The sequence below is a fragment of the Sciurus vulgaris genome (assembly GCF_902686455.1).
Source record: "Sciurus vulgaris genome assembly, chromosome: 6".
Classification (NCBI taxonomy): Eukaryota; Metazoa; Chordata; class Mammalia; order Rodentia; family Sciuridae; genus Sciurus; species Sciurus vulgaris.
This window is the reverse complement of record NC_136466.1, coordinates 167,723,209-167,750,053: the sequence shown is the minus strand read 5'-3', so window position 1 is coordinate 167,750,053 and position 26,845 is coordinate 167,723,209. Positions and strand designations below refer to the sequence as shown.

Here is a 26,845-nt window from a genome sequence, read left to right as displayed (position 1 = left end):
CCCTGCTCACCTCAGGCTAGGCTGTGAAAGGCCTTGTATGTCCACCTGCTGCAGGGGCCATGTGACTGACTCCAGAGGAAATGTGGACGGGAAGGAGAGAGAAGGCTCCTTTTCACTGGAAGCCGAGTTTGCGTGGACCAGAGTCCCACATTGACTTCAGAGCAGCAGATCCTCCGTCTTGGCGAATTGGCGTGTACTAGTTGACCTTGACCTTTCTAACTTCTAACCTGAGTGGGCCTTAGCTGCCCCAGGAAGCATGTGCATGGACAGGCACACCTCCCAGTCCCGCCCCTGCGCCTGCTGCTCTCCAGGCCTGTGCCTCTCGGTGCCTGCCTGTCAGCACTCTTCTGCCATAGATTCTCCCTGGCTTTGCCTGCTCTTGGTTCACATTTGAAAACAGTTGCAGCTTCATTCAGAGCTCTGTGTGCAGAGGTCCCTGCTCTGTGGGGAGGAGCTGGGGCAGGCTCTGACAGCAGTGGGGGTGCCCTAGAAACACCCATGGTTCTCAGTTAAAGTTCCAGTCTGTTTCTTCTCGTTTGAGCCTAGATTTTAAAAAAAAAAAAATCATGTTCAGAGGCTGCTTCAAAGTTTATTCATTTGTGTGAATACTAGTTGCCTTATAACATAGTTAAAAATAAGTAAAAATGCTTTCTAATGACTCATTAATTGTATCAGTAAAGGGAAGCTTTGAAGAGGATCATCACCCCTTTGATTAGTAGAAGCAATTCAGTCATTCCCTGGTGGGTGCTGGGAGTTGGCCTTTGCTTAGCAACCTGTGCTTTCCAGACCCTGTCCGTGCAACAGAGTGGAGTCTGAGGTGTTGTTTTACTCTGATTGCATCAAAGCATGTTATAACATCTATAAAACTGCTGGAGTTAGGGCCTCAGATTTTTACTGAGCCATTGTTTTCTGGCAAAAAATGCAGGCAGCAAACCTTGTGGAGTTGAAGTGGAGGAGCTCCGATTTCTGAGAAGGCTTTTGAAGGGAGAGTTGAAGGAGTGGGGAGAGGAAATAAAGTAACCCTGACAACAGTTTCCAGCATTTTCTGTTGCATTTTACATCATAATAGAAAGGACTGGGAATTGAGGTCAAGTACAATTCATAAAACCACCTTTCCCCCTGGGGCCTGGAATTCTCGAGAATCACAGGGGGTGTTTGTGAACCAAGGCAGGTGAAGAGCCGCAGAATTGTGAGCCCAGGAGTGCTGGGGCCTCGGCCAGGAAGATGAAGCACCGGCCTTCAGAGCGCAGCTGCTCCTGCGGGTGGGTTTAAAGTCGGAATGTCTTGTGGCCACACTGAGGATGGTGCGCCCAATCTTTCTGGCCTTTTCTTTCCCTTAAGGAAATGTTGAGTGAAAGCTTACCTTTGACCAATGGCTTGCTTAGAAAAACCCATTGGATGCAGAATCAATAGGAGCTGTTCCAAATGGGCAGAGCCACGTGTGCACCCCACGGCAGGACGCTCCGCTCACCATTTGGGGTGCTCCTTCTGCCCCGTTGTTTCCATAGCCATTTGACTCAGTTGTCCTGGCCTTGGGGCTTTGGGCTCTGCTCCGGCCCGTTGCTGGTGCAGCTGCCGGCCTGTCTTTATTGGGTTGAATATGGAGAAGTCACCTTTGCACAGCCTGAACATTGTGCTTGGTGGGGTGGGGGTCAGAGCCACAGGGCCTGCAAGTTGGGCGTGAGCCTGCTTAGCTCAGGGCGGGATGTGCTCTCCCCTGGGTGGGGGCGCTGCCCCTCCATTCCCCTCACCTGGCATTTATGGCAGAACCAACCAGTCTTCCTTGGCTTTGATTTGGATCTACAGAGTTGGGAACCACTCAATCCCAGTAGCTCAGCCTCTGCAGGTGAAGATCCGCCCCGCCCCCCCCATGGTCCTCTGTTTTTGTCAACAGCTGTATTAGCTGTGAAGTGATTCAGCTTGGTTCTCTGTGGTCCTTCCTTTGTCTTAAAATAGCTCAGTGATTTGGGCTTCCTGAGTATGTACAGCGAGAGTGCTTCTGACAGAGAGATGCCAGAGGCTGTTGATCTTACTTTTGGATACTAGAAGCAGAAATTTGTGAAACTTATTAAAATTGTCAGAAGTCAGTCATTACCTTTTGAATGGATTTGGACCCTTAAGGAAGTGACTATAAATTAGAGCTATCTTTTTTGTTGGTTTGGTTTTCAATTTTTACCTGAAAAGTACACTAGAAAATAATGCTTTGTATTGTTCTTGACCAGTTTCATGATTAAAGCTAAAATTCACCCAAACCTCTGGCCTCACCATTTCCGTCCGTCTTAAAATAACCAAACTGTGAATCACTGTGCTTGTTCCACTGTGAGGTGTTGGTGCGAGCTTCCTGCAGAGGCGTCTCCAAGTTCACCTGGTCCGTGTGGCTGGGCTGTCACTGGTGCTCAGGATTTGCTTCTCCAGAAGGAGCCACCCGTGTCTTGCCGCCTCATAGGACCCTGCTGCAGTGTTCTTTTCTACACAACAGAAGACCCACACTGGGAAGCCCAGCCCACTGCGAAGCAGCACAGCTCTGCTGCTGGCGAGTGCTGCAGCCCATGTGTTCTGTCCGCGCCTGCTGAGAAGGCATCTGTGTGGGACAGCCTTCCCAGGCCCCTCGCCAGCAGCTAGTGTGTGGAGACGAGGTTAAGGGCAGTAGACACCAGGGCTCCAGAGCACCTTCTTGCCCCACCTGCCTCACTCCACACCTGGCCGTCTTTCTCAGGGCTGCCTGGGTGCCCCCGTTTCTGGAGCCCCAACCACAGGTCAGTACTCCATGACTTGAAAGAGGAAAGGGCAGGCCCCAGCCTGGGTGGACTGAGGAAGTCCTCTCAGGACTTCACCAGCCCACCTGGCCAGCTGAGGCTGCAAAGGACGCAGTCAGCCTTGGTCCCTCTTCCTGGCACTGCTGTCTGTCACATACAGCTCCTCCCTAGGAGCAACCTGGCTGCAGACCTGGAGCCAGCAGGGCCCTCCTGGATCACCATCCTTTCTTGCTAGCTGTGAGGTTCACCTCTGTGACCCCTCTTGGTGGGGTTTATATCTTTGATGGTCCCAGCATAAAAATGTCCTGGATTCGGAGACTGAGCGCCAGTGAGCTGACCTGAGCTGGAACTCCAGGAGACCTCGATGCCTGAATCGCCTGCAGATGGGAGGCCTGGTGTGGTTTTCATGCTGATGTCACATCACTGAAATTCCCTGGGGGTTTTAGTAAATGGCAGGAAGCAGTGAATTGCCCCAGGAATGATTTAAACTTCTCGTTGAAGTAGTTCTGTGGACGGCCTCTGAGAGTCGAACACGGGGGTGTGTCCGCTGTTGGGAGGCGTGGCCTGGTAAAAGTGCACGTGTTGACTGGTGGTGGTGCCTCATTGTGGATGTGCTGGCTCTGCGTTCCACATCTGTGGGGTCCCCCAACTGCAGATGGAAAGCATTCAGAAGACTGTGTGTCTGCTGGGAGTGGACAGACATGATTCCAGTCTAATGGTCTTGGTGTGGCATTGTGTGAGGTACTGTGAGCACCTGGGAGGATGTGTGTGGGGTGCATGCAGACCCCATGCCATATATATAAGCCACTTGGGCCTCCGTGGGCTTTGGTGTCCTGGGTTCTGCAGCCAGACCCTGACAGATACCGAGGGACAGCATGGTGTCACGCCCCCGTGTGTAGTTTCCTAAAAGCTGCTGGTAATGTTAGTATGAATGAAATAATTCCAAACATTTTATTTTGTGATTCTGGGGATTAAAACCAGGAGCACTCTGCCACTGAGCTGCATCCCCAGGCCTTTATTTTTTATTTTGAGATAGGGACTCACTAAGTTGCGGAGGCAGGCCTTGAACTTGTGATCCTTCTGCTTCAGCCTCCCAAATGCTGGGATTACATGAGTGTGCCTCTGTGCCTGGGTATTGCCATATATTTTATTTAATACTGTTCACATTTTATAAAAGGATTCTTGGCTCTGTAAATGTTATCTATTAACAAGTCAGGTTGTCCCGAGGAGAGATGAAATACCACCCCCATCAGGTTAATTTGTTCTAAGCAGTGACAGGGCACCGTGAGAACCTGAGTGGCGCATTCCACACACATGCTCGATTACTTGCTGCAAGCAGGCACTGTTCTGGGCACCTGCTGCAGGTTGCCTACCCCAGTCAGATGGACCAGCCTGTCAGCTGGTGGGTTGCAAGGAAGCGGGGGCCTGGGAAAGGGTCTGGCCTCGTGGGCAGAGGGACTTGAGCCCTCCTGCAGGTTTTGCCAGATTGCTCCTATTCCGTGCTGCTTCTCTTCTTTGCCAGTGTCCGCCTTGCTGCTGGGTCTCCGCCCATCCCCCTTCCAGAGTTCTACAAAGAACTGGCACCTGAGGCAGCATGGGAGCTCCTTAGGTCTGCCGAACCTGACGGAGATGGTGGCTGGCTTTCCAAGCCCTTCTCTGTCCGTGGCTGTCAGCAGAAGTCCTACTCCCCAGTCTTCGGTGTCCCAGTTCCCCTCAAGGAAGGGCCAGTGGGAGCTTGCCAGAGTCCTCTTATCCAGCTCCCTCATCCTGCAGGTGCCACTGGGCAGGCCACCAGTGGTGCCCTTTCTCTTCTGAGAATGTAAAACAATCTTGACTCTAACTAACACTTGTTACAGCAGTTGCTAATGTGTAGGCCTCATGTATTACAGATTTCAAACAGGTGTGAGGGGCACATCTTATTGGTAGGGCACATCTTTGAAGTCAGGTGGCCTCTGTTCCAGTGGGCATGTGGACAAGCTGTGGTCTTGCTGTTGTACAACTGCTAGGCCACCTGCTCTTGGTCCCCAGCAAGGGAGCAGACATCTGTTTCACACCCAGTGTGACATCGATTGTGTGGTGTCTGCTGTGGAGGGCAGCAGGTGTCAGTCACCTTGCGGGCTTCACTCTCTAGAGTGTCAGGGATGGGCTGGAGGGTAGGGACTGCGCCTGAGGGGGCCTGGGCAGCTTGCAGGAGATACTGTTTCACATTGTTATGATTTTAGACACAACTTAAGAGCAGGTCGGCAGCACCTCTGCCCTGCAGGTGGAGACCTGGAGTGGTGTGCTGCTTGTTGGGATGCCCTGTTGCCGGCTGGCCTGATCCCTGGGATGGGGCTAGAGCTCTAGCACGCTGGACTCGGGCTGGTTATTTCATTATTCTGCACCTTTGTCTTCACTCGCATGCCTCTAGATTCCCGTAGTGCTGTGGTCCTCAGCATGGGACTGTGAGGGACGGGAGAGATGTGACTGTTGGTGGTGATGGTCGTGCTCAGGGCTGCCTCCCTGCTCAGCTCTGCAGTGACAGTGACTCTGAAGGTGCAGGGCACCCAGTCGGACACCTTGCTGGCAGGCAGGTGCCTGCAGCCCCCCAGGTGTGGATGTCGGCCTGCTGACGGCGTAGCTGTCCTGTTACCATTTGTAAACGATAGAAATTAGTGACTCCTGGGACTTGAGGTGCACTGCTTGTGTGGCACGTGCCGTGGAGTAAGGAAGACAAGTGTCTGCACTGTGGTTGGTGCTCGGCAGCCGTGAGAAGGTGGCAGTCCCACTGGAGAGAGGGCTTGAAGTGTGGAAAAGGGTTTGATGTGGTCTGAGTTTTACTTTTCTGGATTTATTCAAAATGTGACTTTGCATTGGGAATGTGCTTGGGATGAGAGTTTCTTTCCTTTCTTTTCTTTTTTTTTTAGTTAAATGAAATAAGGTCTCAGAATGGCCTGACCCTGTTACTGTGCAGTGAGGAGGGCCTCCAGATTTACTCTCCTCATGGAGAAGGCCTGAGCAGCCTTTAAGCCTCCTTTGGGGTCTTTGATGCCTTCAAAGGTGTCTTTTAGGGATGGGGATACTCAGGTGAGAGACAGTTGAAATTAACCTTGAACAAGCAGCAGACTATGAAACAAGGTGACATCAGTCACTCGCCTTTTCGGCTTTGCTTAATAGGTTCTGTCAAAAACGATTCCCTGCTCTTGCAGAACGTTTTTCTAGCCATTGAGCTGACTACATTTTGTTTTTGTCTTTTACTATTTGCTTTGTTAATCAAGCAGAAGCAGGTGGGTTTGATGTGCTCCAAGTCCTCAGACTGAATTGTGGTGCCTCCCCTCCTCTAATTACTCCCTAAAGCTGAAGGGATGGCAGTGTGGGCAGGTGCCATCAGCCACAGAGTGGGCTCCTTAAAGTCCACTGTGGAGGTGGCCCTCGGATCTCACTTCACGCGGTGGACTCACTGCTTTGGAGCTGGCTGCTCCTGTCGGGTTGTCTCCTCCTCACTGGAGCCTGAGAAGCGGACACTGGGTGTGAGTCAGTCGGTTGCTTGCTGCCTCCAGGGTCTGCTGCTCTGTGATGGGGAGGTGACATAACGCCACGACTCAGCAGATTGTCAGCGGGAGCTCTGGCAAACGTGTCTGCTGAGGTGGGGCTCCCGGGCTCCCAGGGACACACATTCTCTCAGGCCGTGGATGTCCGCAGTGTGAGGCACCTAGGGAGGTGCTGATGCGGCCTGGGGCTGGGTTCCACCTTTGGTTACCTGCTGTGCTGCATGGTATACGTCTGAAGCCTCTTCCACTTTTTGTGGATGTAGTTCTTTCATTTTCTTAATGTAAAGTCATAAAAATGTTTTTTTAAATGTCTCTTTAAAGGCCACCTGGAAATGTATTGCTATTTGGAATCGAGGAATTCACTTGGGTTAAACTGCGGCACTGATCATACTGTGTACTCTGATCCACCGGAGTTTCATGTCATTGTACATTTTCAGGGGAGGAAAGGAACTGGGTTTTAAGTGACCAGAAATATGTGTTCATGTCATTCTGGTGTAATGAGTGCCAAGTATTTGAGTGCAGTTGTAACTCTACTGTGTCTTCTCTTTTATCTGCCAGACTTCACGAGGAGATAATCGACTTTTATAACTTCATGTCACCTTGTCCTGAAGAAGCGGCCATGAGAAGGGAGGTGGTGAAGCGGATCGAAACTGTGGTCAAAGACCTCTGGCCGACGGCTGATGTGGGTGTCGCGGTGTCCCGGGGCGTTTCAGGTCCACGCAGCTGAGCCTGTCAGCCGGTGCGCACAGGCCGGCTTGCTCACGGCCAGGTGGCCCTCCAGGCCACCCCAGGGAGGGTGTGTCGGCACTCTGGGTGCACGCCCCACTTGCTCCTGCTGCAGTGCCAGCCCTCTGCTCCGAGCTCTCTGGGCATGCACAGAGGACCACTGGCTTGGGGGATTGTGTTTTCAGGCTGTGTGAAGATTGTTCTTGTATTCGATTCCCCTCGAGGTTGAGGGCTTATCCCCTTCCCCAGCCCAACTGCTGCCCACCCTCCTGGCATATGACCTGGTCTTTTAGTAACCACTGCAAGTCTCTCCTCACCTGTCGTGTTCCCACAAATGCACAGGTGTTTGTTGAAGAAGGATGGGAGGGCTTGTGCCCACGCCCAGGTTGCTGGCTCCCCTCGGGCTTCGACCTGTTCTGTCAGCTTTGCCCACCAGTGACCCGACCCGAGAGGAAAGGGGACCATCTGGGCTGCTCAGTGGGCCAGGGCAGCAGCGCTTTTAAAGGCATATACAGTTTTGGCTTTAAGCTTCAGTGCCCTAGGACAGCGCCCTGCCTGGTACTGTAGCTATGGCTTTGAGAAATTATTGGAAGGTTTGAAACTGGCTTTTGGAAAGTCCTCATGTATATGGAAGTCCTGATATATGTAATTTTTTTTTTCTTTTTGTAGTGAGGCCCATAATATTAAATTAATATTAAATTCTAAAAACATTTGTTTTTAATACAGAGACACAGGGAATTTTCTTGTTGGTTGCAGGATTTTCACTTATCCACCCTCCTTAATGTCCAAGGTGGCTTTGCTTTTTACCCAAGAGTACAGCAAGGCCTTTGGGAAGTCTGCCTTCTTGAATTGTGGTACCTGTTTTAAGAGAGCCCTTCTTCCTTTCAGGTCCAGATATTTGGCAGCTTTAGCACAGGTCTCTATCTTCCAACAAGGTGAGTAGCAGATCACACTGCACAGGTTAGTGTTTGTGCTTCTGAGGGCAGGATGGTGTCAGTGTGCATGTGAGAGGCTGAAAAAAGGTTTCTTATGGTCAGTCTAAGGCTAAAAATGGCAGCCCAAGGAAGAGTTTGGGGCCCGAAGAGAAAATTGACAGAAAGCGAAATTTAATTTAGCATTATGGTCATGAAGTGATTGCCTCCCATTTCCTCTTACATTTATTGTGTTGGGGAACAAAAATGCTGGACATTAGAAGCAGAAGACAAATGAGCGGTCTTAGTTCATTTCTGCTGCTCTAACAGAATCCTAGAGACTGGGTACGTTATAAACGACAGGTTCAGCTGACTTTGTATCGGGGAGGCTGTAGTCAGAGCTCAGAGGCCACATGTGGTAAGTGCCATCGAGCTGCACTGTGGCATGGCAGAGGCAGCATGCATGGAGGAGAGGGGCTGGACGTTCTGCAGACTCCTGTGGCAACCCTTAATCCAGCCCTGAAGGCCCCGCATCTCAGCATAGCCACCTTTCCAGACCACGTAGGGTCTGGAGGCACGTCCAGGGTGCAGCAGGGCCTGTGGAGTAGACACAACGGAGAAGGTTTTCTAAAGTGCTAATGAGGGCCTGGGGCATGGCTCATGGTGGAGCAACTTCCCTGGCATGCAGAAGGCCCTGTGTTTGATCCCTAGCACCATGAAATTAATCAATCAATAAAATCTTAAGATGGAAACAAAATTTTGCTTAATATTTTTTGAGTATTTTTTTATGATAAAAAAATGAAGGTCACATCCTGAAATCATTTTCAGTGTCTTCTCATTAAGGACTCTTGATATTCAAATGAATTTCATGTGATTGATTGATCAGAGGTTTCTGTTAACCATGGGTGGTTGGCATCTGGAGGCTGATAGGCTGTGATGTCAGAATTGGGGGTTGGTGTTGGCAGGGATAGTGGAGTACTGAGCAGATCCAGGGCACCCAGAGATCTTTGGGCCGGGAAGCATGGGCCAGTGGGGGCAGCACAGAAGCGAGTGCTGGGAAACATGGGGTGCAGAGCAGTTTTGAGGGAGCATTTTCTTTGTAACCCCTGGGTGACTTGATGCTGTTGGGAAAACCTTTTAGCCCTCTGCTCTCCGCCTTTGTCGCACATGTGCTGCATGTCCCCAAAGGCGGGTGTGTAACAGATTGTCACAGCTTGTGCAGGCCGTGCTCTGCGGGCTGAGGTCAGCAGTGGTTGACGTGCGCTTTCTCTTCTGTCCAGTGACATCGATCTGGTGGTCTTTGGAAAGTGGGAGCGCCCTCCTTTACAGCTGTTGGAACAAGCCCTGCGGAAGCACAACGTGGCTGAACCGTGTTCCATTAAAGTCCTTGACAAAGCTACAGTGAGTGTTGTGGCCTCTGCCAGGGGAGCCTCCTCACCCCACAGCAGCCTTGGTTCTCTGTGTGACTGGCCCAGGCTGTGTTTTTGAAGCTATTTGTGGAGTAAACTTGATTACTGTGTTCGTGGTTATTACCTGAGAAAAGGTCTAGTGATGGCCTGAACTGTGGAAATTTGTGAATTTTCAGACTGGTCTTGGCACTAGATTACACGCTGTGTCCCCTTGTGTCGGATGGATAAGGAAAGGAGAGAAATATCTGCGGAGGGAACACCAGCACTGGGTGCTGCCCATGCTGGGGTGTGTATTTCAGTGATCACACTGTGACATTTCTGATTGACTGGAAAAGATTGCCATCTGCTAACTTTCATTCCAGAGAGGAAACTTCCTGTTCTTTTTGCTGCTAAACACTGCATGTGAGAAGCCTCTTGCCCTGGAGAGAAATTGGAACAGAGACCACTTCCCATGTGTCCCTGTTCAGGAATAGCAGTTACTCATAGAAACAGCTTAGGGCCTGGAAGTCACCCACCTGTGATGTGACAGTCGTCAGCTCAGCTGTGCTATGCACTGGCATTTCAGTCTTGAGCTGGTGCGTCCTCTCGGCCTCAGTATGGTGATGTCCCATAGCACTGGGCAGATGGCCAGAAGTTAAGGCAGGATCGTGTTCCTTCTCACTAGCGACGTGAGGACACGGTACTCCATTTCCCTCCAGGGTCTACTCGGCCACGTATTTTCACGGGCGTGGGAGGGAGTCTAAATGAAAACCAGGTGAATGTCTTGATGCATTTTCACACAGTACATGCCCTGGCACCTGAAGACAGACATTCGGGAGGACAGACAGTGTGTAGGGTCCTCGCTGTCCCAGTGGCCCCATTGCTCGCGCATGTTGGTTACTGAGTACCTTTCCCTCTGTTGCTGAGAGCCAGTTTCTGCTGTTGTCTGGCAGGTCTTCTCTGCTTGTGCCCTCCCATGGTGCCGTCAGGGGCAGGATCCATGGTGAAGGGCTCTGTTCAAGGCACAATCTATTTGGAATAACCATCCAAAAATAAGTACTGCAGAGCTACTACTCATTTCCAGAATTTGAGTGTGTGTCTATTAGTGTATTCAAAAATTCTCAGAAGTGGGACCCTCACCAGGCAAGTGGTGTGGCATCTCCTTGGGGTATGCTTGTGGATCTGGGCCTTGCCACCTGCTTCTTCCATCCATCAGACACCCGTTCCACTTCTGCTGTTTTCCATAAAGTTATCTACTTGGGGGCAGGGAGCGGGAGCGCAGAGCAGGGGTGCTGCTGTGTGACCATTGGACGCTGGGCCTTGCCGCACCTTCCCGGGACCACTGAGGTTGAACCCTGACAGAGGCCTCTTCTCCTTAAAACTGGTGCTCGTGATCTCAAAGCCCTTCTTGGGAGTAAGAAAGGAAACTAAAACTTGTGTACAACTTTGGAAACATTTTGAAGCCTGACTGTGGAGGATGTTGCATATTAAAGTACAGTTTTTAAAATTAAATCTTTACAGGTACCTATAATAAAACTGACAGATCAGGAGACTGAAGTTAAAGTTGACATCAGCTTTAACATGGAGACTGGTGTCCGGGCAGCAGAGTTCATCAAGAACTACATGAAGGTACTGTCGTTGGCAAGCCACCTTCCAGACGAGGGACTTGAGACCTGACATTGGGTCTGTTTGCTCTTACACATTAAACACCTTCACCTGGATTAATGCGTCGATTGCAATGTAGACCACACACTGCAGCTGTTTGCCTGTGGTCCGATTCCTATAGATGCCTTGAAAACCCATAGCTGTTTTTCAGATTTGCTTTTCTTATGTCACCATTTCCTGAAGTTGATCTTATTTTAGAGAGCTTTAGAAGTATTCTTTCTAGTGCCTACAAAGTGATGTTGCCTGAGCTCTGTGTGCCACCTTGGCACATCTAATCCCAGGGGGTCTTTGGGAGGTTGGGTAAATTGTGATATAGAGTGGCTCACTTTGGAGGCCGCAGTGCCTGTGGTGTGACGACCCCCCCACCTTATGGCTCGAATGTACCCACTCACTCTCCTGAGCTCTCTGTGCCTGGAGCTCCTCCTGGCGGATCCCCCTCTGCTCTGCCGTCCCTGCCCAGGAGCATTGCTTGCAGATGCTCCCAAGCCTCTTGGGAAATATGTTCTTAGGCCCCTAAAATTGAGACTGATTGACTCAGACCCTTGATGAGGATTAGTGAAACTTGGCTTTCTCTCATGAAATTTCCTTAAAAGTACATTAACTAACTAGTAAATCTTTTTCTTTTGAAATTTGCAGAAATATTCATTGCTGCCTTACTTGATTTTAGTATTGAAACAGTTCCTCCTGCAGAGGGACCTGAATGAAGTTTTCACAGGTGGAATCAGCTCGTACAGCCTCATTTTAATGGCCATCAGCTTTCTGCAGGTGCGTCTGTGCTGTCCTCGATGGGCTGTATTTGGCATGTGGGAGGCAGGCTCTGAGGCTCGTCCAGTTGCTTCCTGCGTTTCCAGCACCTTGCCCTCCCTCCGCAATTGTGTTCTGACTTGGGGAGCGCGGTTTCTGGCTGTGGCACAGGCCTCCAGGTCAGTGCTCCTTCCTGCCCTGCAGGCAGCCTGTTTCCTGGCCGACCCGCTGTCTGGGTACAAGGTGCTCTTCTGGATCCAGAAGTCAGGTGATGTCTCTCCAAGCCCAAGGAAATGCTATCAACATTGAGAAAGTGTTCATTCCTTTATTTATGTTTTTTAAAAGTGCTTTTCATGGCACTTAAATGTGATTATAATTTTAAAAAAGTCAGAATTAAGTTCAACACTAAATCTAGAGAAAACATTTGAGAGCAAGCCTCCTAGCATTGATGAAACATCAGTATTTTGTCTAAAATTATATATGGTTCTTATTTTGTTGAGTAAGACGATGGGAAATCTAATAGTTAAATGCTGTGATATAGCCGTGAGCTTAGTCTTTGATTTGTGATGCATGAAGTAGTCACTAAGTTAATTCAAGCATTGGTTGTTCCACTTACGATTTCTTGACCCGTTCTGGCCTGTGTGTCATAGCCACGCTGCTATGCCCCTGGCCACTCGTTTTGCGTGCGTGATTATGCACAGTGAGGGCTCCCTGCCCCGGCTGGTATTCTCCCACTGCCACTGACGAGCAGAGAGCAGCACTGCAGTGTCACCGCTGGTCCCTGTGGCTCTGGCACGTTCACAGAGACCAGGTGGTCCACTGCTGTCTTCACGTCCTGTAGTCTGGCTGTCTCTTGCATGGGGCTGTCAGCCATCCCTCCACAGAGCTGAGCACAGCCTTCTGCCCTGTGTCTCTCGTCCTGACTTGGGCTAGTTGGGTGGCCATGATGTATCGACAGCCTGGACTCCCTGCGTGTCACGTGCGGGGCCTGTGAGGCCTTCTGTCGTGGCTTCGTGGCCTTTGCCCCCTTCATCCCAGTGCCGTGCCTGTGCCCAGCAGCCAGCCTGCCTCAGGGTGAGGCCTTGTGCCTCCCACACTCACTTCACAGCTGGCGTGCGCGTGGGGTCCAAACCCCGTGCTGGGCTGGCCCTCAGACATTTGTGACTGAAAGGCAAGGAAGGAGGGAGGCAGTAACGGCGAGGCAGGAGTGAGAAGACTCCGCCTGCACCGTGGGAGCCAGAGCCCTTGGGAATTCTTGCTGTCCCCTCATGGGGCTCCGAGTACAGAGGTTTCCATCCTCCCCTCTGCCTTGACCTTCACTTGGGTGTGACCTAACTGTGGCTGGCTAGCATGGTGCTTCCTGGCAGAATTTCCTGTTCAGATGACAGTGTTCTCCATCTCTGCAGCCCAACAGGAAGGCCACAGGCCACGTGACTCCCCAGTGTGTGGAGCATGGCTAGAATTTTAATCAGCGCCTAAATTCATTTAGAGAGCGTAGCCGCATGTGGGCAATGCAGGTCTGGGAAGCTGAGCATCATGGGTCTGTTGAATCAGTGCACGCAGGAGTTGCCAGCAGACAGTAGCTGAGGGACAGATCAGCTTGCTTGAAGGCACAGTGGGGCAGCACCAGCCTTGTCACTGTTCTGTGTGACAAGCAGGTTGTGAGTTGGGCATGAATGTTATGATACAATACCCATTATCTATGCAGTTAAAATCCATCCTCTTACCTTCTGGTTGGACGTGATGTGATACTGTTCAGTCTGCTGCTGCCACCTACTGGTCGTCTTTCAGAATGAAGACACCAAGGTGACTCAGATCTGTAAAGGTATATCCACCAACTGGATGACTAAGTTATGCAGAATATGAGCAGTGTATTTATAAGTATTTGGCAACTTGGGGCCAATCAGATGTGTGTGTTTATAGGATGTTGCTTGTATGAGTTACCAATTTCAAAACTGCAGGTGTGATACAGCGTTCACAGCAAGGCGTCTGATCTCTTTACGATGCCCTTTATCGATAGGTGTTTGTGGTTGTCTTTGGGCTCCTCCCTGCCACTCTTGCCTCCTCCCTGCCACTCTTGCCTCCTCCCTGTCACTCTTGCCTCCTCCTGCCTTGTGCGTGAGCAAGTGCTACGGAGTCAGGGGTTCCTTGCAGAGGCTGCTAGACAGCAGTGCTTGAATCCGTACAACTTGTGGCTGCCTTACTTTTACAGTTGCATCCAAGAATTGATGCCCGGAGAGCTGATGAGAACCTTGGAATGCTTCTTGTAGAATTTTTTGAACTCTACGGAAGAAATTTTAATTACTTGAAAACTGGTATTAGAATAAAAGAAGGAGGTGCCTATATCGCCAAAGAAGAGGTCATGAAAGCCATGACCAGTGGGTACAGACCATCGATGCTGTGTATCGAGGACCCCCTGCTGCCTGGTAAGAGTGCCTTGCTCCCCACAGTGGAGCCAGGAGACCTTGCGGGTGCCTGGCAGGCGGGGGCAGCCAGGTTGGGCCCTGGGAGCCAGGGAGTTCATCTGCTCTGGATGCAGGTTCCTCTTGCTGCCAGCACAATTAATGGCCACACTTTGAAGACACCCTATTTAATTCTTAGGATTAGCTTACTGTCTTCTAAACTTCTTAAATTCTGTCATCAGCCAGAAGTAAGAAAAAAGTTTTTCTTTTTAGATTACAAAGGTATTACAGATTCACCGTGACCAATTCACTTCACAGAAGCATATAGTAGAAAAGCAGTTTTTGGTGAACTCCTCCCCTGCAACTGTCCATTCTCCAGATTTTTCCTGTGCGAATAGCAGTATTTACCATTGCCATTTTACAAGTTAAGTGACATCCCATAACAAGCAGATCTGCATTTTTCGTCTGACTTAACACATCCTGGACCCCACCACACCTGGATGGTGTGTAGGTTACCATCCAGTGTAGGGATGGCCACGTGGAACCCCTGGGGGGGGGCAGTCTTCCCCTTGGCATGTTGAGGGTGATTATTATCTCCACGCTGTTGGCAAGCGTGTTTTTAAATCTTTGCCAATCTAACAAAATCTTGTGATATAAGTTTTTATTTAACATACATTTCTTTAATAAGAGTGGGGTTCAACACATTGCTATTTATCAATTCCACAAATGTCTACTGAGCTTCTATTAGGTGAGACACTGTTCTTACTGTTGGTGATAGAATTAGTGACGTGCAGGTGACAGAAAAGTGGTGGAGAGCACCAGCTGCAGGTACATTGCCCCCTGTGTCCTTCCATGTGCTGTCCGTCTGTCTGCTGGGCTGTCTTCTTACTGCCTGTGTGTGCTAGGGAGACTTTCTTGTCACACATATCATACTTTCCCCAGTTTGTTCTTTCTCTGTATTTGGTGTTTTTTATTACTCTGTTCCTGTACAGTTCTTGTTTTAATACCTTCAAATTTAATGATTTTTAAATTTCATTTTATGGCTTCTAGGACGTGAGATTTATTTCCTAAAAATCACTTGAATGAAAATACATGACTGTTGCCTTTGGTTGTGATTTTTGAGTGTGTGTGACTTGTGCCAGTCTGGAGAACTGGTTTTCTTGGTGGCATGGTGACAGTGTGTCACCCTCACTGTGTCTGTTGGATCTATCACTGGTGACTCCGTTGTCTCCAGTGTCCACTTAAATGAGATTATGTGGAAGGAAATGGGGGTATGGAAGGTGGACTGAGACAGACATCATTACCCTATGGACATGTATGATTACATGGATGGTGTGTATCTACATTGTGTACAACCATAGAAACAGAATGAAGTACTCCGTTTGTATACAATGAATCAAAATGCAGTCTGTAAAAAATTAAGAAAAAAATAAATAATTTTTAAAAAATGTACTTGAAAAACCCAAACCTGCATTATCAGTAGGTCGATTTAAATTTAGAAAAGGTAAAATTTCAAAACTTAGAATATGTCTCCTTAAAGCATCCATGCTCAGCTTGGGCTCCGAAGAGCGAGGTGCTGAGATTGAACTGCTTTCCGTGTAAACACGGAGCTCCTTGTGGCTGGTTTCATTGGTGGCTTCAGCAGTGGCCTTGTTAGCTGTGTGGCCTCTTCGACACCTGAGAATTCATACCTCGAACATTCTGTCCTAAAGCATTTGCTTCCTGCAGGCTCTTGTGCTCTTACCTGACACCCCAGGTCCTCTGGGTGAATGGCCCATATGCAGAGCTGAAGTCATCGATCACGCAGGTCAGCGCTGCTGGTCTGTTTTGATGGCCTTTGGCTTCTTGGTGTACTTGCCACCTGAGAAATGAGCAGACTTCTTACGAACGATCACACCTCCTGAGGCGGATGCCTACCAGGTGGCAGTGGGCCACAGCCGCACAGATGCTTGGTCCATGCTGGGCCCTGGGCACTTGGCTACAAGAGCCGCCACCGAGATTACTGGTGCGTCCGCAGACCGGATTTCCAGGAGCCGTCTTTGCCCCACTCCACCGCGCTGGCGGAAGCTAGATGTGCTTTGGTGGCGAGGGTCTGACTCGGGTGCCTCTGTGAGAAGCTCAGAGGCATGTGGAAACCGGCTCACATCTGTGGTGAGTTTGACGGCTGCCTTTGTTTGCAGGAAATGATGTTGGCCGGAGCTCCTACGGGGCCATGCAGGTGAAGCAGGTGTTCGACTACGCCTACATTGTGCTCAGCCATGCTGTGTCCCCGCTCGCCAGGTCCTACCCCAACAGGGACTCTGAAAGGTAGCTAATGTCTTGTGTGTCTGTCCTGGGCTCACAGTTCCTGGGGATGGAAACCACACCTTTCCTGGGTTCTGTACTTCTGTGACCTTTATTATTGGACGTACTCTCCCGTTTTAGAGGAACTTGCTCATGTTTATAAAGGGAGACCTTTGCAGGAACTCGGGGTGGCTGTTGGTGTTTGGGGAGCTTGTTTTCGTCAGGGTATTCTGTTTACAAACATGGTAGTGGGCTTTTAAAGCTTTGGAATGATGCTTCTTCGGGCAGCCCTCAGGCCTGCACGCCCAGTTTCTGAGTGAAGGTTTGTGAGCACATGCCTCTGTCACCTTCCTCTTGTCTGCTTTTCCCTTTTGCTACATTGTGAAACAATTTTGCAGTGTGCACCTTACTGGCAGCCAGAAATATTTCTTTCTGATGCCAGTTTATGCTGCCGTGGTGGAGGGAGTGGAGGGTGGAAAACGAGTGGTAGTAGAAAGGAGGAAGAAGGCGGTTCTCGAGCCCCCTAGTTCCTGGGGCGGGTGATGGAGAAAACAGACTTGGAGGCCCGTCTCAGGAGTCTCGCCCTGCGCTGGTGGTGGTAGAGGCGGTGGGACTATGTGGGCTGCTGGTGCATGCTTTTGGGCCAGTCCTGGGCACAGTGACAGGCACTCAGTGTCTCTTGACACCATTCCTCCACTCTTGACTGTGCAGGGGGAGTGGAGTGCTCAAAGTGTGTTGCCCTTGTGGGTGGGAAGCAGCTCCCCTCCCTCAGAGCTGGGTTCACATGGCAGATGCAGGGCCAGGGACCCGCTTTTCTGCACTGCAGTCTCAGAGTGCATCTGAGCTTACGCCAGTAGCCTTCGTGCTTCTAGAAGTCGGCTTGGCTCCCCCATCTCTGACTCAGCGAGATGGCACACTGTTCTCCAGGGGCACTGGCCGCCTCTTACCTGCTGCCCATGTTGATGTCCAGCTTGTCCCTTACAGTACTCTAGGAAGAATCATCAAGGTAACTCAGGAAGTGATTGACTACCGGAGGTGGATCAAAGAGAAGTGGGGCAGCAGGGTCCACTCGGCCCCGGATCTCGGTGAGAAGTGAATTTGTGCTGCTACAGACGTACTTCTTTGCTGCTTTGTGGTCAGGTGTTCAGACTAAGAATAGTTCTTTTTGTTATGCATGTGTAAGCTCTAGAACAACACTCCCCAGTAGAAATATAGTGTGTACCACAGGTGGAATTTAAAATATTTTAGTGACTGCATTAGAAATACAGAAAGAAACAAATGAAATTAATTTCGGTAATTTTACTCAACTCACCTTAGAACATTAACATTTCAACATGTAATCAAGGTAGAATTATTATATACCCTTTGTTTGCACTAATCTTTGAAGTACAGCCTTATTTATACTTATAGCACATCCTAATTGGGGTGCTGAATTTATACCACAGTGAATATCACCATTGTTTACATCCATAAGAAATTAACTAAAAAAATAATGATGGGTAAATGCAGAAAGATGAGTGGGGGGAGGGAGGAGGGGTGGGAGGGGAGGCAGGAAAGGGACAGAGCTGAATTAGATAAGGTGTGTCCCACGCCTTCATAGTCATATCAGAGAGGATCCTACTGTCATGTGTGACCAGCAAGAACCGCTAGGAAAACTCCCATGGTGACGTGGGAAAAAGTGAAAGACCCTTTGTAACAGTTAAAAAAAAGAAGATAAATGATTTGATCTGTATTTAGATTTCAGAAAAGCTTCAGTTGAAGATGACACATCTACATTATCACAAGCATTTTAGTGTTTTCTAGTAACTAAGCACATGGAGTCGTTAGGTCAATTAAAGTCAGTCAGTCCAAGTAGCAGCTCCGCAGGCTCCCAGCACCCGGACTGAGGGCTGCCCCCCGGGATGGCGCGTCTGCTCCTCTCATGACCTGTCCTTTGTGCTCCTGCGACAGACAGCAGGATCAAGATAAAGGAGCGGGTCACTACATGCAACGGGGAGCAGACGCAGAGCCGAGAGCCTGAGTCACCCTACAGCCAGCGCCTGACTTTGTCCCTGTCCAGTCCTCAGCTCCTCTCCTCAGGCTCCTCTGCTTCCTCTGTGTCATCACTTTCTGGAAGTGACATTGTGAGTATGACTTTGCCCTCTGCCCCTCCTGCCTGTGTCTCTGGAGGGTTTGTGTTCCTGGTAGGCACCCATACCTGCGAGTCTCAAGCACATTCCTGGGTTCCAGTCACTTTTGGTTTCTGCTGCATCTGCTGTGTACATATGTGTGTGGTTCGAACCCCGAGGCTGCATCCTCCCCTGTGCGTGCGTGCGCACATGCACACCCTGAATCTTGAGAACCTGGGTCCTGGTCACTCTGTTGGTCAAGAGTCGAGTCAGTGGACTTTATAAATAGTTTTTAAAGGCCTATGTGAAAATGGAAACAGTACGAGCCCAGCCGTGTCCTCTGTGTTTAACTTGTCTTTCCACTTCTGAAACCACTGGAGGGCAGTCTGGCTGGCCTCGTTCTCCTGTTTAGAGCAAGGCTTGCTCTTGCTCCCTCGCCAGCCCCAGAGCAGCCCTGCTTCCCACCTGTGCCAGGCTGCGCTCCTTTGTTTGCAGCAATCCTTATTGTTGTTTTGTGCTGGACTCCAGGACTCAGACACGCCACCCTGCACCACACCCAGCGCTTACCAGCTCAGCCTGCAGGCGCCAGCCGCTCTGATGGCCAGCTTACCTGCTGCCTTGCCAGTACCCAGTGGCAAACCTCAGTCCACTCCTTCCAGAGCACTGATCCTGACAACCAACAATCAGGTATGGCTTCCCTTCTCGGGGCAGAGCTGAGCTGGGAAGGGGCTGGAGGAGACCCAAGGTGCTTTTGAATAAGAACGTTCTCAGATTTCGATATGGTCAGCATTTTTATCTTTTCATAGAAATTCTCTCATTGTTTTGTGGGTAGAACTTAATTCTCATCATTCCGTAAAACACAACTGTGATACTGTTGGCATTGGAACCCAGCGTCCTCTTAGCTTTGAGGAGGCACTTTTGTTCTTGAGGCTGAACGGGCGTTTGACAGGGCACACTGTCTTTCTGCAGGCCACTGCAGTGCCCAGTGTGATACCCCTGTCCTTTGAGAGGGACTCTGATGCCAGCCTTGTCCCTGAGCTGCAGTGAACAGTTGTCCCTGTTTTCTTCCAAAAGCTCAGTGTGTACATGATAAAGTTTTAATAGGAACTTGGACTTTTTCCATGTTATTAATTAAGCATTAATTTTGAAACTTTTTTCTATTAGAATATGCTCTGTTTTTTAAACTTAGATAAATCTATAAGTTTAAAAGAGAACTTTAGAAATACTGAATTTCATCTGTCCATTCCATCATATCAGTTGAATATGTATGAGCCAGCATCTGGATGGACCTCGGCGCAGAGTCGAGCCTGGTTCTGGAAACATGTGGGTGCGTGCAGCCTGCCCGGGCTGAGGGTAGTTTGGCTCCTTAGGGAGGCACCAGCTTCTCGGAGGCTCAGCTGTGGGGTCTCGCCTGTCGCCGAGCATGACAAGCCTCACCCAAAATGTGTCACATAGCTGGTGGCCCTTCATGGGTGCAGCATGCAAGCCTGGATCCTTTGCTTAAGCTGCCAAAGGAAGTTCTGCCCAGGTGTTCAGTCGCCCTGTCCTGGTCCTGACTCTGGCTCTGACACCTGACCTCCTTGTGTCACGAGGCATTTGTTCAGCCCCTTCAGGGCTCCGAGAGCCACCACAGCCACTGTGCTTCAACCTCGTGCTGCTATTGCTGCGTGGTCCTCACATGGCCTGTGTTGTCTAACGAAATGTCAGGCTGTCACTTACCTGTCTCACCTGTCTGTCCCAGGCCTGTAGAGCAAGGCCCAAATGTTCGGGTTGTTACGGTGTTCACACAGGCTGAGGCCTTCCTCGCTTCTAGTGGAAAAATTGAGGACAATGTTGTCTTGAAGCACTTTTATGCATTGTCTGTCCCGTGCAAGTCATAAAAACAGAATGTCCAAATCTGAGTATGAAGTCAAAAGATGTTAGAGCTGGGTGTGGTGGCGCACGCCGGTCATCCCAGCAGCTTAGGAGGCTGAGGCAGGAAGATTGCAAGTTCAAAGCCAGCCTCAACTTAGCGGAGACCCTGTCTCAAAATAAAAAATAAAAAAGGACCTGGGAATGTGGCTCAGTGGTTAAAGTGCTACTGGTTCAATCCTTGGTACCAAAAGCAAAAAACCAAAAACAAAAAAACAAAAAACAAAAAAATACAGAGTTGGAGGACATTAAGTTGTCAGAGAGAGGCCCCAGGGATAGAGCTTGCTTTCCTTGTGACCCCTTTCCCTGGGGGAGTAAAGCTCCTGAAGAGGAGACACCGTGGGCTTGGTGTAGGGCCATGCCAGCAGCCACGACTCCTGGGCGAGAGTCTCCTCTCTCTGATTACAGTGAAGTGTAACCAGGCGTTGTGGGCAGAGTCTGCTGCCCTGTGGCTTCTGGTGTCCAGCACTGGAGAGCTGCCTGCAAGGGTCGCAGTGTCCCTTTGTGGTGCTTGATATGTTGGGTGGTGACATTCTGGGGCGTGCTTCTCACTAGCATGCCTCTGCCTCGGACGGGCCCGGCAGTGTAGAGGAATCCAGACCTGGGGACGGGCGAGGCAGGGACTGTTGCCCACCATCGTCTGTCTGTTCAGCCAGATTGGAGCCGGGAATTTACTTGTGGCTCTTCCAGGCATCTGAGTGGCAGTTTTCTAAGGATTAATTTTTTTGAATCGGTTTGGTTTTAGTGAGTTTTAAAACTTTATGACTTGAATTATTGGGCATGTGTCATATTGTTGCTGTTTCGGAATGTGAGCTATTTCTAATTCAAAGGAAACACTGACGGTTTATAACAATACAGTTGCTCTGTCATGCCCATGTGGCGCTGTTCACAGGCAGCCACCCCCCTTGATGTGACCTTGGGACTTGGTGCTTCCACTTGTTGCTACATGTGACCGTCTCTCTTTTGTTCCTAGACCAGGTTCACTATCCCTCCGCCGACCCTCGGGGTTGCTCCTGTTCCTTGCAGACAGGCAGGTGTTGAAGGAACTGTGTCCTTGAAAGCCGTCCATCACGTGTCTTCCCCAGCCATTCCCTCGGCGTCCCCCAACCCACTGTCAAGTCCTCACCTATATCACAAGGTGCGTACCACGTGGGGCCCACTGACCTGTGGCCTCTGGTGCTTCCTGCTGCTCTGGGCAGCCGGTGCCACATCCCCTCCTGAGAGAATTCCAGGGACACTGTTTGAAAAGGGAATTCGTTTGCTGGTCCTTCCGTTTCATGTCTGCTTTCTTTTCTAAACAAAACCTTAAAAATATTATTTTAAAAGGTAATATAGTTTAATTATTCACCATAAGCATTCTTCTTCGTTGAACTGGTTAGTATAAAACAGAAGCTTGAAGTAGGCAAGATTCAAAATGAAGACTGTTTTGTTTTCCCATTTACTTTTTAAGTTCATGTTACACTAAATAGTTTGGGTTTCAAGAAACACACAAGCCCAGTGCTGTTCTTACCTAGTAACTTGCTTGCTTCCCTGTCCCCAGGGGAGGGCATGAGGGGATGACTGGATGGCCCAGTTCTGTTTGGTGAGCTCACCTGGTCCCCATGGGCCAGAGTGCTCTGGCACACCCTGGCTGCTCGCCTCTCTGTCCCTGTGCCCTTGATGTGCCTGTGTGTTGGAGGACAGCCTTCCTGGGACCCCTGCAGGGTCTGCTGCTTCTCCTGGATACTGATGATGCCTCATGCCTTTGCTAGTATTCACGCCTCTTCCTCTGTTCCTCTTTGTTCATCTAATGCTGGTTGGCTGGAAAATTCTTGAGTGCTGGTTCTTTGGCCCTGTGTCATTCATTCCTGATGATTAGTTTTCTTTAAGAATTAATTAAGTAATAGAACACCCCGTGGCTGTGTCCACCCCGTTGCAGCAGGGCTTTCTTTCCTCGTGTGGCCGTGATGACCTGTCAGACACCCTGGGTGGTGTGGTGTCTTTGTAAGAGAGAAAGCAGCCTCGTCATTCCACGTTGGCCTTTCTTCCTTCCCAGCCTCCTGCATGGTTCATTTTGCTCTGAATTGTCCTAAGACCAGCTCGGTCTGCAGTGCAGTTCAGAGAATGTGCCGTGGGAGCCCCTGAACTCCATGTAACTGGGCAGGCCTGAGGGTGTTGCTTGTCGGGTGTTGCCAGGGGTAGACGAGGACGAACGTGGCAGAGACCTTACTCTTGTGGGCAGATGGGACGAGCCGAAAGTGAGTCTGATAAGTTTATACAGTTGGATGCTGGCCCTCCATTCTTCCCTCAGCTCAGGGCAAGTAAGGCTGTTTTCTCTACGAGGTGTGAGTGCAGGCGCCTGTCTCTCCTGCCTGTGTGGCCACATCAGTGTCTCAGCATGGGGCAGCAGGGACAAGGCTGTTAGGTGTTGCTCCTTGTCCCTCTCTGGTTGGTGACGTCCTGCCACTGGAGAGGGAGGGAGCTCGTGACCCCTGGGTGCCCATGGGCCTCGTCTGGTGCTCTGCTCCTACCCTGCGCTCCCTCTGTGTCTCTGCAGCAGCACAATGGCATGAAACTGTCCATGAAGGGCTCCCACGGCCATGCCCAAGGCGGCGGCTACAGCTCTGTGGGCAGCGGAGGCGTGCGGCCCCCCGTGGGCAACCGGGGTCACCACCAGTACAACCGCACCGGCTGGAGGAGGAAGAAGCATGCGCACACCAGGGACAGCTTGCCCGTGAGTCTCAGCAGATGATGGCTCCTGGCCCGTGCCCACCCCGGACTGCCCAGGGGCCTCGGCACCGCGGGAGCCAAGGCCAGCACCCAGCACTCGGATGCGGCTGCCAGCGCCCGGCTGACCACTCTGCATGTGTCTGTGTGGTGGTCGCGCCCATCGCAACGAACAGCTAGCCAGAGGTGGGCGCGCTCCGCCTTCCCGAGAGCCCGCCCAGCCCAGCAGGCCGGCTGGGGACTGCAGGCAAGCGCGGCCGGGCTGCTCTGGTGGTCTCAGTGGCTGCGTCTGTCCTCGGCGGTCGGGGTTTTCGTTTCCTGTCATCACAGCGGAAGAGCCGGCATCCTCCTCCTTCCCAGCGCAGGGCTGGAGGCATTGTTTTACTGCCCTCACGTTTTGTTTGAAACTTTAGAACTGTTTTTCTATGTAAATATTGAAAACTTATGATTTGTGCAATAACTCAGATATTTTTTATTTAATTTCATATTTTCACATAAGTTATATTTAAGGGAAGAGGGAATTTTTTTAAACAAGCTTAGATCCTTTCCCAAGTTGCATTTTCTAAGTTGGGTTCATCGTGTTGGCTGGTTGTCTGAGCATCATCACGAACACCATAAGAGGGGTTTGGGGTTTTACTTTAATGTCTTGTTTTTGGTCAGATGTAAGTGAAGGAGCCGAGTTGCCTTGGTGGTTTTCCTAGGGGCGCAGCTCCGGGACCTCTGAGGAGCACCCCCGTGGCCCTTCCCTGGGGCCTCAGGTGCTGCCTGCTCTGACCATGAGTTCTAACATTTTGCTTTTGGTTCTTTTAAAATAGACAACAAACCCAGCATTTAAAGTGCCAGAAGTATAACTTTCTAAGGAGAGAAAAGGTTGTCACATTATAAAATCTTAAATGTGAAGTGGAAATGCTTCAGTCAGTTCTAGTGGCATGGCCTGTAATGGTGGGTCTGGTGGATATCATTACAGACAATGGCACCCAGTTTTAGGAATGTGGAGAAAGGAATTCCGTTGATTCCGTGGAGGAATCTGCATAGCAGTATGCATTCGTTCTGTTAAGAGCAAATACCTGAGAAGCACCTGCGCTGCCAGCGCGCCGTGGGGAGTATCTAACGTATCGCAGGAGAGCACAGCCCAGCGTGGCCGGAGCGGCGGGGGCCGCCGTCAGAAGCATACAGGTGTACTATGCAAGTGTGTTCTGCCACAGCCACCACTGTCTTTGTTACCTTTTTTTGAACAAGATCATATCCATTCTGCCTGACCCTGAGTTTTTGGGGCACCACAGTTGTCCTGGGAGTTGGCTTGCATCCTGTAGGCCCTCTGACTTCCTGTTTTTAACGTGGGGGTTCTGGCCCTGCCAAACACTACAGGTAGGTTGGTCTTTGAAGCCCACTAGTGGAGAATGTCGAGGCAAGAAGCTAATGGCCATGACATCTGACCCATGCGCGGTGGGGGTAGTTCTAGTTGACGTCTGACCGCAGCGGACACCCAGCAAGGACCAGCTCCACGTGTCTGGGTCTGCCTCTGAAGCAGGACCAGCCCTGTCGTCCTTGCTGCCGCGGCTGCTGCTGCAGTGTCCAGGAGGCATTCCAGAACGGCAGCCCTCGGTCTGCAGCCTTCGACGATTGGAATCACCCAGAATATTTAAAAATATTTAAATTGTGAACCTATTGATAGAGAATATTTATAAACACTGATCCATAGACCTGTACTAATCTCTACGCATTAGCAATACTGACTGTAAACCTACATTAAGGAAACCATTGTGGGGACAGCGAGTGCCCCGTAGGTGCGTGTTTTAAAGCTCCATCCGGAGACACAGGTACCATGTCCGTTCCGTCGTGGTGAACCAAATGAATTGGTCTGGCTACCACTGTGGTCGCGTGCTGCAGGTTAACAAAAAGATATCATGTTTCGATTTTCTTTTGTGGACAACAATGTGGAAGCTAAAATTGACATATTTTTATGTAAAGTTTTTCTATTCTTTGATTTTTAATAAACTTTGGAAACCAGTTTTGTGTGTTAGTAGATGCTTTCCTTCATGGGTAAGGTGGTGACTACGCTAGCCAATGACCTGGTCTAAGCAGGACTCGCGGAAGGGCAGTGTGAGCCCTGGGACAGTGAGAGGCTGAGGGGGTTATTCTATCATGGTGCCGGGAGTTGGGTTCCAGGCTTCTGTGCTAGTCCTGTGTTAGAGAAAAGTCGCGGAAGCCTGCTCTGTGCCAGCACACCAGTGGGATTCGCAAGGGACCCTCTCTGCAGTTCCAACAAACTGATAGTGTCCACGCTTAGCCCTGCCAGTGCAGTGCTGGCTTCGGTCAGCAGTGCCCGTGGTCCCAGCGCCTGGCAGTCACATGTGGCTAGTGTGACTTCAGCTCGCAGGTCTTAGGCCTCCTAGGTGCTCACCAGCAGGCAGTGGTGGAACGCCACCCAGGCCACCTGGCCCTGCAGGTGTGCTCTAGAAGCCCCCGCCACAGCGCCTTGGCTTGGCACAGGTGGACATTGTGGTGAAACCTCACCCTCCACCCGCAAGCGGTTCACAAGGGTCACCAGCGTTGCTGCCAGGAGGATGCAGCCCCCTCCCCCATACACGTGGTTCTTGTGCGTGTGTGGAAGCAGCAGAGGTGCCGGGCACTGTCACTGTGGCAGCGGGAGGACTGACGTGGGTCTGAGAAGCTCTGGGCAGCGAGGCTGCCGGCCCAGCAGCGACCGTGCGTGTTGGCTGCGTGCTCAGGCAGCCCAGAGCAGCAGACACGCTGGGTCCCAGAGGCCTCTGGGACTGGGATCTGCAGGGTGACGCTGCAGCAGGCGAGCCCTGGCTCCCTGTGTGCTGTGTGGAGACGGATTGGGTGGGAAGAGGCAGTTGCCTTGTGCCACCCCTGGGTCTCACTGAGGGGCCTGCCCGCAGGACCTCTGAGGTAGCCAGAGGAGCCAGAGAGTAGGGACTGCAGCCTCCCAGGGAGGCCGATTCTGCTCTCTTCTGGTGCTGGGGGCACGTGTTGTGCAAGGAGCTTCCGAGGGATGGAGAGTCCTACCCAAGCAGGGCCTGTGCACTCCTTGCTGTGCCTGGTGGGTGTGGGCACAGGGAGGCCGCACCGCCAGCTGATGGCTTGCTGTGTGGCCTCGCCTCCTCTGGTCACTGGCAAGGTCACCTCAATGCAGGACCCTGTCGGTCTCAATCCACATTCCAGGATTCCTCTTGAGCTGCCACAAGATAGAGTGACAACCTGCGTCCCTGTGCCTGATGTCATAGGATGGAGAGTGGCAAGCTGCGCCTCTGTGCCTGATGCCCAGTGGTACCTATGAGTGGAGGTGCCTGGCATGTGGGACATCCGTGATCCACATGCAGCTGTCCCCACCAGGCAGTGTGGCTTTAATGGCCCACCCCTGCTGGCCTAACCGAGATGTCTGGGGCCACGTGGTTTGCCTCGTGCTGTCCACCTGTGAGGTGCCTGCCTGGCCAACGGGCTTCCGATGACGAAAGCATGCTGGCATAGAGGGGGTCCAGCTGCCGCTGAATGACATGTCCCAGGTGCCCCGCCTGAGGGCTGGTTCTCTGCCTGAGACCTGCAGAGTGTTTCCTGGCCTGTGGGGAGGTGCTGGGTCGCACCAGCCTGGGCACGAGGAGGCCGGGTGACCACATGCTGACATCATTCACCCGCAACTCTAGCACATGACTTGGTCTTAGAGGGTCCATGACATGAATCGCCCGAGGAC

At 50.9% G+C, this 26,845-nt stretch overlaps 1 protein-coding gene across 1 annotated transcript in view; it reads left to right on the top strand.

Moving 5' to 3' along the window:
- The window catches only part of TENT4A (terminal nucleotidyltransferase 4A), a 41,517-nt gene extending 16,377 nt beyond the window's left edge, over positions 1-25,140 (top strand). The window contains exons 2-13 of the mRNA XM_079144910.1: positions 6,845-6,968; positions 7,901-7,947; positions 9,204-9,324; positions 10,833-10,940; positions 11,613-11,741; positions 13,933-14,146; positions 16,303-16,429; positions 17,390-17,490; positions 18,356-18,528; positions 19,042-19,200; positions 21,398-21,562; positions 22,961-25,140. Coding sequence (XP_079001036.1) covers positions 6,845-6,968; positions 7,901-7,947; positions 9,204-9,324; positions 10,833-10,940; positions 11,613-11,741; positions 13,933-14,146; positions 16,303-16,429; positions 17,390-17,490; positions 18,356-18,528; positions 19,042-19,200; positions 21,398-21,562; positions 22,961-23,155 — 1,663 coding nt within the window. The 3' untranslated portion in view covers positions 23,156-25,140. The remainder of the gene's footprint in view (positions 1-6,844; positions 6,969-7,900; positions 7,948-9,203; positions 9,325-10,832; positions 10,941-11,612; positions 11,742-13,932; positions 14,147-16,302; positions 16,430-17,389; positions 17,491-18,355; positions 18,529-19,041; positions 19,201-21,397; positions 21,563-22,960) is intronic.
- Positions 25,141-26,845: the final 1,705 nt, after the last annotated feature.